The sequence below is a fragment of the Barbus barbus genome (assembly GCF_936440315.1).
Source record: "Barbus barbus genome assembly, chromosome: 3".
Taxonomy (NCBI): Eukaryota; Metazoa; Chordata; class Actinopteri; order Cypriniformes; family Cyprinidae; genus Barbus; species Barbus barbus.
In genome coordinates this window covers 42,718,494-42,733,081 of record NC_136731.1, presented here as the reverse complement: position 1 = coordinate 42,733,081, position 14,588 = coordinate 42,718,494, and the positions used below count along the sequence as shown (strand labels likewise).

Genomic DNA, 14,588 nt, shown 5'->3' with positions numbered 1-14,588 from the left:
ATTTAGCCAATGACAAACATCTCATCTTATATTGCTGCTCTACTAAGACTAAAGACTAAAAACTCAGACAACAGAGTGCTTAAATCCATACAAGAAACAACTTAGAAAAATGAAAGGTCTTTGCAGTGACCTTGAACCTGGACTTTAAAGCGTACATCACATGTGCTGTACACATTATCATTTTAACTCCAATTAAAAAACATTAGAGTTGTAATGCAATTTTAATCTCAAATAAAAAATATGTAATAAAATTATACAATTATAACACTAAAATGTAATTACTTTCATATTATTATTATTATTATTATTGTTTTAACTAATTATATATTTGCAGAATTGTAATACATTTGAACTGTTAAATAAAAAAAATAATATCTAATAAAATTGAAAAAAATCTATATACATTTCCATATTTATTTATTATTTAAACTAATTATAAAAGATGAAGAATTGTGATGCAATTGTACTCTTAAATTAAATAAACAACAAATATTTAATAAAATTAATAATTATCGTAGTAATAATAATACTCATTACTAAAATAATGAATATCAAATAGAATAAAATAGAATATAAATATACAAATTCTATTATTTTAATATTACTTTATACAAATTAAGAATTGCAATGCATTTGTACTGCTGAATAAAGTGTATATCTAATAAAATAAATGCAATAATAATAATAATAATAATAATACTGTAATTATTTTACACTATAATAATAAAAATACAAATATTTATGTCTTCATTTATTCCACGTTCATGTGTTAAACCCTTCAAACTTTTTATTTTGACTGCAGAGAGACCTTTAAGTTTCAGGTTTACAAGAGCTTCTCATTACATATCTGTTGAAACGCTGAAAACTCCAGTCCACAAAAATGTTGGAAGTTATGCAGACGTGAAAATAAAATACAGCAGATGACAAACGTGCATTATACGCGACACACCTGAGCTCCTGCTGTGCGGCGGTGGAGTCGAGTGTGTCCTCCAGCTCGGTCTTCAGTGCCTCCAGCTCCTCTCCCAGGTCTCGGCGGTGTTTCTCAGCTTTGGCTCGAGCCGCTCGCTCCAGCTCCAGATCCTCCTGAAGTTCACTCAGCTGAGCCTCCAGCTCACGGATCTTCTTCTGTGCCAGATTCTTCTGAGCCGCTTCCTCCTCGATCCTGATGAAACACAGTCACTCGTGAGCTGGAATCCTTCATTCAGACAGGAATGTGATTGGATGCGGTGTGCGTCTCACCTGGCCAGCGCCTCCTGAAGCTCCTCCTCCTTCTTGGCGAGTTGCGCGCGCAGTTCAGCGATCTGAGCCTGCAGCTCTGCGATCTGATCTGTCAGCTCTGTAGAGTCGCCCTCCAGCTTCCTGCGGTTCTTCTCCAGCTCCTGACGCTGCTTCTCCTCACGCCGCAGACGGTCTGAGCGATGAAGATGGGAAACATTTAATGAGCAAGACTCAGATTCTCCGCTTTAGATATTGGGATGAATTATGTTTAAACTTTGAATTTAGACATTCAATTCATTATTTTATGCATCACAAGCACAATGTGTTAAAGCGGTATTTACACAAATTTACATTAATATATTCTGCTATATTATATATGTGTGTGTAAAATAAATGATCATTTATGCTACAATTTACATTAACTCCATATATTATCCTATATATCATGAATTAAACATATGCTCTATTTTATATTAATAGCATATAATGGAATATGTGTAATATGATTTCAAATTAACCACACATTATGCTATTAATATATGAATTCATGTCATTATTACTATTATATCATGCTATATTTAACATCATATATATGCTAGATTTCACACATTATGTTATGAGTTATATATATAATTGAATATACATGATGCTGTTTTTACATTAATTATACGTATACCATGAATTAATTAATTATACTTATGCTATATTTTACACGACTATTCATTTTTAATATTATGCAATATTTTACGATGAATCACTTGTTGTAATCCTAATCTGCAAGTAGCTTCATCTGCTAAATGTCTAAATAGAAATGTACAATGATGATTTTATTGAACTCACCCTCCAGGTCGGTGATCATGGCCTCGTGTTTGTTCTTGAGTTTCTGCAGGCTCTTGGATTTCTCCTCCTCCTCGGCCAGGTTTGTGGTGAACTCAGAGATCCGTTCTTCCATAAGTTTCTTCTCCTGCACAACCACCACCAGACAAACCGTGAGAAATACATCCAGCGTTTTCAAAAAAATCTCAAAACAATCACACCTGCAAACAGACCTTGGCGAGTTTGTTGTTCTGGTCATCCAGCACCATCACTTCCTCTTCTGTTTTCTTGAGTTTGGCCTCCATCGTGACCTTCTCCAGCTGCAGCTTCTGCCGCGCCGCCTCCTCCTCGTCCAGCTGCTGCTCCAGATCCTGTTGGACCGAAACACCTCATTCGACCAAATCACAGATGCACCCGAACTCTATTGTGAAAGCAAACTCTCCTTACCGCAATGTTCTGCTGCATCTTCTTCTTCTCCACCTGCAGATGATTGGCTCGCTCCTCCTCTTCCTCCACGCGGGCCTCCAGGTCATGCAGGATCTCCTCCAGCTCCTGCTTCTTGGCCACCAGACGGTTCCTCATCTCGTCGGCCTCAGCGCACAGATCCATCTCCGCCTGCAGCTGCTCCTGCAGAGCCAGCTTCTCTGCGCTCAGCTGCAGGGAGAAACAATCACAACATTTACATTCCCATTGAAACTGCACGTCTTAAGGTCGCTGCACACTGAATTTGAAATTTTTGTATGCGTTTCTTCGTATTCATTATCCTACAAATGTATCATGCACAGAAACCTTGCACACTGAGTCCTATGCGTATTAATCCGTTGCAAAAAAATTAGCAGTAGCCTACTAAATGGAGTCTTCAAGCATTGAGGATGATTTTGTTGTCCTCTCGCCTTCTTAAAAAAAGAAAGGAAATATTGGGTCCATCCAATCCTGAGATTCCCCCTCCTTTATTAAGGAGCAGTGGGATTATCCCAGGCAATTCAACGTTTATTCAGGATGTCAGAGGCTCAGTTTGATGCTTTGCTAGCGATACTAGAGTCTAGAATTAAAAAGAAGACCACCAATTTCTGTGAACTTTGTGTGTAAGGATCTTTACAGTGCGTTGTGCTGCGAGACAAAGTGGATGAACTTGACAATTGCCTTTCTGGATTTTGGCGTTCACTTGTACAGATATATATATATATAAAATATATATATATAAAAAAAATATATATATATATAAAAAATTTAAAAAATACACCAGTATCATATGGCTCTGTTTCACACCTGCTGCTGTTTGACCGCCATCTCCTGCAGCTGCTCTTCAACCACCATCTGCTTCTCCCGAACCTTGTTGAGCTCATCATCTTTGGCATGCATTTCCTCTTCCTGGCGGCTCACCTGCAGCAGCGGCTTCACCTGAATCACACACACATATAAGCACGCGGCCTCAGCACAGAACACACATCAAGAATAACAGCACATCTGAACGCATGTGTGTGTTTTATGAACCTTAGTAAAGAGTCTCCACCACTGCCAGTTCCTGAGCTTCAGATACGCAGCGCAGTTCCTCTGGATCACCCTCATGGCCGTCAGCTGCTGCTGCCTCTTTGCGAACGCCCTGAACGGCAAACACACACCACAGGACAGCGATAAAAGAGATCTGTGGAGTTCACTTCATGTGCAGGACTAGATTCTACATTATATATGGTCTATAGACCGTTTCATCTGGCGTTCGCGCCTGGCCCGAAGTTAACTTCCGGTCTGTGTTCGTTTATCGGTCTGGCTAGTGGAGCCGACTACACACACAGTTAAAGTTAACCCTAAAAAGGGCAAAACCATAAAGAGACATAATATGCTGCACTCTAAAATCGATGCCATATGTCTAACCAAGTTGTGTTATAAATTTGAAATTGATAAATCACAGAAATTGTGGTTCTTTTGATTGGGGACTATACTAAAAATAACCACTGGGTTACACCCAAATTCTATCGATTTTTTTGATGCAGTTTGCTGTGAAAAAAATCAATCATTTTCTGTCACAATATCACTTCTATTGCAAAACAGGCACCAAATATGGAACCTTGACTGTCAGACCTTTCTAACAATATGTCTTGTCAAGATAACAAAAAGACTTGATTTTCTAAAACACAAGTTTTTATATCTTGAGTTACACCCCTAAAAGGGTGCCGTATCCCCTGAGATACAAACATAACCTTTACCTTTCAGGGTTAAGCTGATGAGTAGATTGAAGTTGAGCTCAGGTTGTTGTGCTGTGGAATGCAATATTTCCCATACATTGATTTATTTGTGGCAGCTCACCACAATATCAAAACTTGACGGCCACAAATACATTTTCCAAAAGGCTTTGACATAAGCACTGCACATTTCAAAATCAAAATGTGGTGCAGGCTTCAGAAAATTTTCGATGTCATTTTCATTTAATCTTCCATGTAATGCCCGATAAAGCAGCGTTTGTGAATAAATAAATTTACATTTTCAATAAGCCTGTGTGATTTACGCAGCAAACACATTTTGCTTGTTATCAGAAATAATTACTCTAGAGGGACTTTGCTGTTGTTATTGATTCTATGTGGAAGTCCACCTGAACTTCAGTTTGGGTCACAAAAGCGCGCAGTAACGTTTATGTATGCTGTTGCCGTTGAAACAGTCTATATTCTAGCAAGCAATTAAAAATCCTTAGTAACACCATTGCAACCACACAGAAAACCCCTAGAAACTGGCTAAGAACCACATAGCAATGCCATAGCAACAGAACACACTACAAACTCGCTAAGAACAACATAGCAACGCCCTAGCAACCACCCAGAACATCCTAGCAACGTACCAACTGCATCTGACTAGCAATAAATAATCCGCAAATAATATTGTCACTGGATAGTGCAAAACATGTGTTCATTTGTGATGTGTTCATTTGACTTCAGCAGTTTGATGTCTGCCTCAGTAACTGTCATTAAACTCTATTATGCATGGTGTGACGCTCACTTGCGGGCGACGTATCCACGGCACCAGGCCTGGAAGTTAATTATGACATCAGTGATCTTCATATCGCGCTCCTCCTCCAGGTGAGCCAGAACTCCAGCGCGGAAAAACACTTTGCTCTGTCCGATCCGGAACAAGTTGGGATCCAGCTCCAGAGCTTTGATCTGACACAAAGATTAGGAAACTTAATAAAGTAACACCAGATGACTTTAAACCAGTTTATTTACTGTAAAACTGGTCTCACCATCAGCACGCAAGCCTGTTTGCCATCCATGAAGCCCTTGGGAATGGCGTTGGGCGTGAGGATTTCATACCTGAGCGAAAACACACAAACCACGGTTAACATCAATGGAAACACACCCAGGTCTAGCATTAGTAAGAACTAATTAAATAAGATTCTCATGAGGAATAACTGAGGATGCTATTCTAAATAACTCATTTATTGAAAAACTACCTCTGTCTGAACTCTTGGAAGACGATACGGTTGGGGAATCCCTGTCTGCAGATACGGATTCCCTCCAGCACACCGTTACACCGGAGCTGATCCAGAACCAGGTGAGGGTCCAACTTACCCGCCTGAGATGGAAAGAGACACAGACGATGAATTCACAACAAATTAAAGTATACTTGGGTTTTCTCAAGCACGGAAAAGTATATATACAGCACACGTGATGTAAATTTCAGATTTACTAACCATGCATATTCTGTGTGTTCAACTTGCAAAATTTGTGAAGTTTAGCAGTAAGTTATCACTTTACCAGTAGTTATAAACACTACATCAGTGTGAATACTAATACAGCTATAATTATAGTCATATTTACAGTTATCATTCTTGGTGGAGACGGTAATATAGTTATAGCTATCTTTATAGTCACTGTTCTATACTACAGTTATTATAATGATCTTTATTGTTCTTGGTGTGGATGTTAATATAGTTATCATTGTTGGTGTGAACACTAATACCGTATTGACCTGAATATAAGACGACCCCCTTTTCAAGATGTTTGAAGGCTTTTTGAAAACCAAATCTTGTGGGTTTTTTACTTTTATAGCGATCTTTATAGCTACCTTTTTTGGTGCGGATGCTAATATAAGTTATCATTCTTGATGTGAACACTAATTTGGTAATTGTGCGTTGGTGTGGATGCTAATATTGCTACCTTTATAGCAATTTATACAGATATCGTTCTCGGTGTGAACGCTTGTATAGTTATTTTTTTCCTGAATGCCGAGCAGTTGGTACCTTTTTCTCGTGGTTGGGAATGATGCAGCGGACGAAGTTGGGGTTGGTGTTTCTGAGCGTGGCCATGAGTTTGGACAGCTGCTCCTTATAGAGCTGCCCGACCGTGCGGAACATTCCCTTACGGGTCTTAAACGCACCGGGTAGCTCCGACATGCCGGCCACCTTATCCAGACCCACGATACGGTCCACTGAGAGACAGACAGACACAGAGAGACAGACAGTCAGTGTGCTGCAAGAGCTCCATCTCAGGCATGCAGTCTGGTCATGATGTGAAAACTGCCCACAGTTCAGTGGGTCAAACACACGTCAGCACTGGTGACAAACCACAGACACACACGATGCTGGTGAAGAGTGGGGGGGGGGACACATGGGGAAATGATCCAAATCAATGCAGTGCAGGTAACACGTACATGTGTGTGTGTGTTCAAGGGTCCAAAATAAACACTCACCTCATTCATGAGAACACAAGTTGAATTGAATGACACAGATTTCAGAACAATATCACGAACAACTCATTCTGCCTGCGTTTCATGAATGAGGCTCATTAGCACAACATAAGAGTAAAGGTCCTTGCACACAGAGTCCGAAATTTTCATATGCGTTTTTCCATTTTTCACATTCGTCATCCTTTCTTACCGTATTTATTTTTTAATGTGCAAAAATGTCAGACTCAGTGTGCAATGACCTTAAGAGCGAAAATTCAAATTGGGGAGTAATTTTTTTTTTGTTTTTCATTTTTAATTGGCCAGAAAGAAAGAAGACAGGACAAGTAATTGAAAGAAATGATTGCCATAACTCCAACGATGCATGTTATGCACTGTATTCACACGGCATGCTATTTACAGAATAAAATTCAAAAGCAGGGCTATTATCGTATTAACTTAAAACTAGTCTAAGTTGAAGCACAAAAATGGGAATTAAAAATATATACTCAACTAAAATTAAAACTAAATAAATAATATGAATTAAATATAAAGAAATTAAAATAGGTACATAAAATGTGTGACCCGTCATGGCAAAATGAGTCACAATGAGCAAATTTTCAAAATTAGTTATTTTTATTTCACATTATCCATTAAAATACCTTCAAAATGACATGATTTGTTAAATAATTATTTGATTTAACAATTTCATGGAGTAAAAATGAATATTTTCCAATTTTTTATACAACAGTGATTGTCAGGTTTGGCTAAAGTGAATTTTGGACCCTGTGAGTGTATGTGTGCAACTGCATACTGTGGTCATGTTTCACTGGTGAGAACAGAACCAAACCCATGCAGTTTATACCCATTTCTGCAGTACCACAGACCGACAGCGGGGGCGCCAAAGCACACTATTACACAGAGAGAAGAGACAGCAGAAATATCAGAGATATATCTCAACACCTCGGAGAAACACAGTCACGCAGGACAGCTGATGGAGATGGAGGAGGAAGAGAACGTCAAGGGAGAGAGAGAAAAACCAAAGATGTCACCTGGCTCTAAATGAAGGAAAGGAAAACGCTGATAGAAATAAGCTCTCTGACAGTTCTGGACCTCTGAGAGAGATGGACAGACGGGAGATGGTGTGTACAGAGGTCCAGGAGGACGTGAAACAAGGGGCGGATGGATGGATGGATGGAGAGGGGAAGAAACAGAGGACCAAACACCAGCAGAAGAGAACAAATCCAGTGAGTTTCCACCCATGTCGGCATGAAAAAGGTGCCCAGAGTGTAAATACGTTATTCATTTTTCCCCTTTGTTGAGTTTAAAAGCGTCACGCCCTTGTGTCCCACACATTTCTTCATCATTTACAGTCTTCCTCCACAACCTATGCATTTAAGAGCTTATCCAATGTGATCTATCGACTCACCATCCTTCCACAGCTCCGAAACAAACTTGTCGGTGGACTGATTGAGCAAAGAGGCCACGTTATCGTTCAGGGGGTCCATGTTCTTCATCAGCCACGAATTCGCCTTATAATCCACCTGAGAAACACAATCACAGTTTAAAATTCCCAAATAAGACCTTGTAATCACACACAGGTTCAGCCGAGGAGCACGTCAACACCTTTCCAGCGTAATGGATGATGCAGAAATCCGCCTCGTCCTTCAGTTTCTTGGGTTTGTGGAATTTGGGATGCGTCCCCTGCTCCTGCTGGACCTTCTCCACAAAGCTCTTGTCCGTGGCTTTGGGGAACCAGCACTCCTCGTCCAGGAGAGCCAGGATTCCTGGAGGACTCGCCTGGAAATGCACAACACAGAAGATCAGGAAATCAGGCTGGATTTAGTATTTTCAAAATGGATCCAAAGTTCTCATTTCCAAATATTATACATCAGGATCTGAGTAATATCTACACTATTTTTGACAATCTTGGTCTAGCTAATGACCCTTTTAACCAGTTTGGACCAGCTAATGACCTTTTTTGTCCAGCTTGGAAGAACTAATGGCCATTTTCAACCACTCTGGACAATCTAATGACCATCTTAATTGGTTTAGACCAGCTAATAACCATTTTTAACCAGTTTAGACCAGCTAATGACTATTTTGACCATCTTGGTCTAGCTATTAACCATTTTTAACCAGTTTGGACAAGCTAAAGATCATTTTGAACCAGTTTACACCAGCTAATGACTATTTTGAACATCTTGGTCCAGCTAATTACAATATGTGACCAATTTGGACCAGTTAATGACCATTTTATACCAGGTTGGACCAGCTAATAAACCATTTTGACCATCTTGGTCCAATTCATAACCATAATATGTTTGGGCAAGCTTATTACAAGCTTATGACCATTTTTGTCCAGCTAGGACGAGCTAATGACCATAATCAATCAGTTTGTACCAGCTAATGGCTATTTGTGACCTGCTAGAAACCATGCAATCCACCTACCTTTCTATATACATCAACAGAAGATCATGAAGACATTGAAATGAAACTGAATTGAGTATTTTTATTCCATGCACTCGATTCCCAATTTTAAATATCTAGATCTGACTGATATCTTTACATGAAAACAGCTCTATTAAAAGGTCACATGATCATTTAAGAGTGGCATGATTGGTGGAGATGTTCAGAAGTAATAACTGTTATTGTCTAAGATGATCTACCAGGTCAACTTTGGCTGGTAATCTAGCTAATGAACCATCTAAACCAGCTTGGCGCAGCTTTGACCCACTTGAAACCTTTAATATCTTCTACCTTTCTATCTACATCAGCAGTAGATATCATGGAAATCAAACTGGATTTAGTCCTTAAAATAATAGATTTCCAAATTTCTTGATTCCTAGTCTTAAACATCATGATCTGATCAATATCTACACACTAAACAAATCCAGCTTGGAGCAGCTAATCATGTTCTTGACCTGCAAGAAAACCAACTACTACCTTTGTATCTACATCAAAAGAAGATCAAGAGGTCATCATGTAAATCAAACTGAATATAGTATTTTTAAAAGTCAGATGATCTTTCTAGGAGTCTAGGAGTGGAGAGACACTAACAGGTTTCTCGATGAGGTCGATGCAGGGCTGCAGGTCGAGGCCGAAGTCGATGAAGCTCCACTCGATGCCCTCACGCTGGTACTCCTCCTGCTCCAGGATGAACATGGTGTGGTTGAAGAGCTGCTGGAGCTTCTCGTTAGTGTAGTTAATGCACAACTGCTCGAACGAGTTCAGCTGCGGAGAGGAACAGAAACACAGTTACAGCTAGGAATTGTGGCTAATCCCACTGTAAGCACCCTTGAGGTTGAAGGATTGTGCCGTACCTCGAAGATTTCAAAGCCGGCGATGTCCAGGATGCCAATGAAGGAGGCGCCCTGACGCTTGGTCTTATCCAGAGCTTTGTTGATGCGCATCACCAGCCAGCGGAACATCCTCTCATACGTGGCTTTGGCCAGAGCCTCCACCGCAAACTCAGCCTGCTCCTGCGTCTGGGCCTTCTGCACATAATCGCGGCCCACCTTGATCCGGGGCGAGAGGATGGCGCGTGTAAAATCGGTCACGTTCATGCCCATCAGATGGCACACCTTCTGAGCAGCTGGAGAAGTGAAGGGAAAGTGGTTTAGAAATATTAACCGATAACACAAATTGCTGGTTTACCTTCTCTATATACTCTAACCAGCCTGACTAAGATGTTCTACCAGGTCAGCCCTGGCCTCATCAGCTGGTGGTCTAGCTAACTAACCATTCAGACAAGTTTGGACAAGCAATTGACCATTTTTAGCCAGCTTGGACCAGCTAATGACCAGTTTTGGACCAGCTAATTTCTATTCTTGACTAGTTGGACCAGCTAATGACAATTTTTGGCTTGCATGTAGCAATTAATGATCACTTTTGACCAATTTGGGCAAGCTAATGAATATTTATGACCAGCTAATGATAATTTACGATCAGTTTGGAACAGCAAATTAACATTTTCGACTAGCTTGGACCAGCAAGTGACCATCTTCGACCAGTTTTGTACTGGCAAATGACCACTTTACCAATTTGGACCAGCTAATGATCATTTCTGTCCAATTTGGAAACAGCTAATTATCATTTTTGACCATTTTGGAGCAGTTAATGACTATTTTTGGCCAGGTGAGACCAGCTAGTGACCATTTTCAACCAGTTTGGACCACTACTGACCAGTTTTGACTTGTTAGAAACCATGTAAAATAACCTGCGTACCTTATGGTGATAATAAAGCAACAGATTACCAGAACAAGGCCTGATGGGCGTGTTTTTAAAGCTAAAAATATGTGTTTACCTGTATCATCAGGCATGGAGGCCTGGTCCGAGTGACGCTCCTTCTTGAAGGACATATTACCCAGCTGCAGCACAGATGACATGACCCTCAGCAGACCTGCAGGGGGCGACACACACAATTAAAAACCTCAAACATGTTGCAGATAATATCATCATATTTGAAAATGGCAGTGTGTGTATTCACCAATCTGTTCATCCTCAGGGAAGCCCATGATCCTCATGGCCTCCATGGTCTCCAGGTACATGTCTCGGTCCTGCTGTCCTGGGATCGTCACGTTCCCATTGGACAGGAACCGGTACTTATTGTAGCCCTCCAGACAGAGTTCAGCTGGTGAGTGAAAAAACCGATCGGATCTTTTTACATTCATTCATAAACATAAGTGCCTCAACCTAATATTATTAAGATTTTAATCATTTATAAGCATCAAAAATGATGTATTAAAGCAGTGAAGGACACTCACAGCGCAGTTTATCTCCTGCGCCGGTCAGCATGTAGTAGAACATGTGGAAGGTTCGTTCTTCTTTAGCTTGACGGATCGCACGGGACTTTTCCAACAGGTCTGACGGTCAGAGTCAAGAACACACAACAGCATAGATGCACAAATATTCACATGAAGGCTTTTAACAGCCTGGGTCTTTGTTAACTAGTCTCTGCTCGTGCCTCATTAATTATTCCTGCTTTATATTTATGCATTTAGCAGATGCTCTATGCTTGATGTAGAGTCACAGAAACGCTCATTGGCCTTTTATCATTTATTAAAAGTTAAATATTAAAATGTAAACAGATAAACTGGGATGAATAAGAAATTATATCATGTTAAAAAAAAAAGTTAATAAAAATCTGTGTTTCTAACAAACTGTTTTTTTTGTACTTCTAAAATAGAGTGATTAATGCAAATTATAATTTTCACTTTTTTTTTTATTAATTTTAAAAATAGTAACAAATTGATTATCTGCATCTCGGTTTATGTTTTTTTTTCCCTTCTCACTGGAGAGATTGGGGGATTCTCACAAATTTTAATTATTTTAAAAATAGCAATAATAATCATTTTTTATAATTATTCTGCATTTCCTTTATTATTATTATTATTATTATTATTATTATTGTGCTTTGTTTGTTTGTTTGTTTTCCTGGCAGTAATTAAGAAAAATATACATTTTCATATTTTTTAAATAACAACACATTATCTTTATTATTATTATTAACTATAATAATTAATGATTATTATTAACTGTTTTTATTTTTTTAAACCTGGAGTGATTAAAAAAATATTTTCTTATTTTAAAATATTAATGTAACGCGTTTATCTACATTTCTATTTCTTTTGTAATTGTTTCCCTTAAATATTTACAATGCATTTTTTTTTTTCATAGATTCACGAGTGGTTATTAAAAACAGGTCATGCTCTAGTTGTGGTCTGCGAATCCTCCAATAAATGCTATCAAAATATGCAAATAAATACGCAAATAATCCATAATTACCTTATTCAAATGCTAACGACCTGGATTTAACATCTTTAACTGAAAAAAGCTCCTTGTTCACATTTTTTAAAAGCATGTCTTATGAAGCTCATAAAGATACAGGTTTCAATATTGGCTCCGACGATGTACCCATTAACGTCAAAGTTGATTCTGATAAATTTGCCCTAAAACACAGAAAAGGCAAAATATAAATAACACATTTTCAGCCGGACTTATATGCGAAAAGTCTGCCATAACGGGAAGTCTTACGAATCGGGAAGAGTTGTCGTTCTTGACTGTCTTGGCGTTGCCGAAGGCTTCAAGGATGGGATTGGCCTGCAGCAGCTGCTTCTCCAGCTCACCCTGCGCTCAAAAACACACCAATCCACGGCTGAGATCAGTTCAAACGAATCACGGCGAAGAGCTGATCACGTCTGGCTGTCAAAAGCAAAGCCCTTAAACACAACATCACAAGCTTTTTGCACACAGGAGCAAAAAAGCTGAAACAAGCACACAAAGACAAGCACGTCCTGATCCCCAAAACACCAGCAAAGTGAGCGGCCCGTCACCTCAAACACAACAAACCACTTTCATTTGACACTCATCTCACACAAACATTCATTCACTTTACAGGAATATCCTGGATTAAACACAACTTCAGCTTTTTGCAGCATCTGGAACCAGCATCATTATGGTTAACTAAAACTGAAAAACTAAACTAAAAAAAGCGAAATAAATTTTTTTTATTTTTTTTTTCATATACTTTCAAAATGCAATAGTTCTAATTTTTGTTTATAGTACTAAAATAATTAAATGAAAACTATATTGACACATAAAACTGACAAAAACAACTTAAAAGGAAAACTGAAAATAAAAAGACAAAAACACAATAAAATTACTAAAACATTCAAATTAAAACTGAAAAAAGTCAAATGTATCATTTAAAATATTAATAAAAACTATAATAGTATATTAATGATGCTAAAACAACAAGTCTGCCGCTCAAAATCACTGCAGCTTGGCTCGGGTGTGTAGAAATCAATAGGAATCGTGTTCATAGTAGAACACACATTAGAACTGGGGTCAAAAGCAGAAATGTTAAAAATGTCTAAATACTTGTGTTAATTACACCTATTCATTTCAGCCAGAACTACTTTTCCAGGTGGATGGAAATCTAGTGGGCGGAGTCTGATCCAATCTCATTTACATTAGTTAAACTCCACCCACAGCCCAGGCATCACTAGAAGATCCTCCGCCAAAAAAAGCATTTTCACACTTAGGAAATATTTCCCACTGGTCAAGTTGCTGCACAAGCGTTTAACTCGTGCTGACTGTTCCTTTAAGTTAAAATAAGCAGGAATATTCCCTCGAAACGATCATCATCTTGTTCAAATCATGTAGGCTAATCATGAGAGTTTCCCCGCAGCTCCTCTGTAAACCATTTCACATGTTCTCTCGTAAATCGAGGCTCGTTAAACACGCCTGAACATTCCAGCAGCGTCATCATTCCCGCCGCGGGAGGCTCGCGCTGATTTCTTTGGACACACACACACACACACACACACACTTAACTCAAACAGCAGAGATCAAACCCAAAACCCTTGAGCGCAGAAACACAGTACTGACAGATTTACCATGGTATTCAGACACATGAGACAGAGAGATCAACATCACGTTAATATGACCACTAGAGCTGGGTTGAAAATACGCAAGTTCTCATTTTGATGAACCAATTTCAATTCTTAAATCCAAAGAATCGATCTATCCTGTTGTCGGTTGGTGTGTGAACAAAAATTGTAATTTTGTAAAATGCATTTGTAATGCACATCCAATAAATCACTTTGTGCATTACTACTTCTGATAAGAAACAAGGTCTCAACCGCCAAGTCAGTTACATCACGAAACACAAACATTAAATGCGTTTTGGCACTCTTTAATGTGGCGTGACGGTTAGTCTCAGACGTCACGCCAACGGACCATTGACTAAACGTCTGATGCATAAAGCACACACAAGTGGAAACACTTCAGGAGTTTCGAAGTCGTCATCGGATTGGTTGAATTAAACCGGATTTCCGGGAGATGTGCGTCACGTTCTTTAACGTTCCGCCTGGAAACAAAGATTCCGTGGCGGCAAACCC

The 14,588-nt window shown here is 39.1% G+C and overlaps 1 protein-coding gene across 2 annotated transcripts in view; it reads right to left on the bottom strand.

Annotated features, from left to right (window-relative positions):
- LOC306852118 (myosin-9-like) overlaps nucleotides 1–14,588 on the bottom strand; it is a 47,355-nt gene that overhangs the window by 11,687 nt on the left and 21,080 nt on the right. For both annotated transcript variants that reach the window (XM_079388769.1, XM_079388770.1), the window contains 20 exons: nucleotides 12,721–12,813; nucleotides 12,572–12,635; nucleotides 11,451–11,549; nucleotides 11,174–11,317; nucleotides 10,991–11,086; nucleotides 10,008–10,279; nucleotides 9,745–9,918; nucleotides 8,311–8,484; nucleotides 8,114–8,228; nucleotides 6,263–6,450; nucleotides 5,474–5,595; nucleotides 5,264–5,333; nucleotides 5,023–5,183; nucleotides 3,529–3,637; nucleotides 3,304–3,435; nucleotides 2,482–2,688; nucleotides 2,268–2,405; nucleotides 2,059–2,182; nucleotides 1,240–1,411; nucleotides 950–1,162 (listed from right to left, as the gene is read on the bottom strand). In XM_079388769.1, coding sequence (XP_079244895.1) covers nucleotides 950–1,162; nucleotides 1,240–1,411; nucleotides 2,059–2,182; nucleotides 2,268–2,405; nucleotides 2,482–2,688; nucleotides 3,304–3,435; nucleotides 3,529–3,637; nucleotides 5,023–5,183; nucleotides 5,264–5,333; nucleotides 5,474–5,595; nucleotides 6,263–6,450; nucleotides 8,114–8,228; nucleotides 8,311–8,484; nucleotides 9,745–9,918; nucleotides 10,008–10,279; nucleotides 10,991–11,086; nucleotides 11,174–11,317; nucleotides 11,451–11,549; nucleotides 12,572–12,635; nucleotides 12,721–12,813 — 2,867 coding nt within the window. The remainder of the gene's footprint in view (nucleotides 1–949; nucleotides 1,163–1,239; nucleotides 1,412–2,058; nucleotides 2,183–2,267; nucleotides 2,406–2,481; nucleotides 2,689–3,303; nucleotides 3,436–3,528; nucleotides 3,638–5,022; nucleotides 5,184–5,263; nucleotides 5,334–5,473; nucleotides 5,596–6,262; nucleotides 6,451–8,113; nucleotides 8,229–8,310; nucleotides 8,485–9,744; nucleotides 9,919–10,007; nucleotides 10,280–10,990; nucleotides 11,087–11,173; nucleotides 11,318–11,450; nucleotides 11,550–12,571; nucleotides 12,636–12,720; nucleotides 12,814–14,588) is intronic.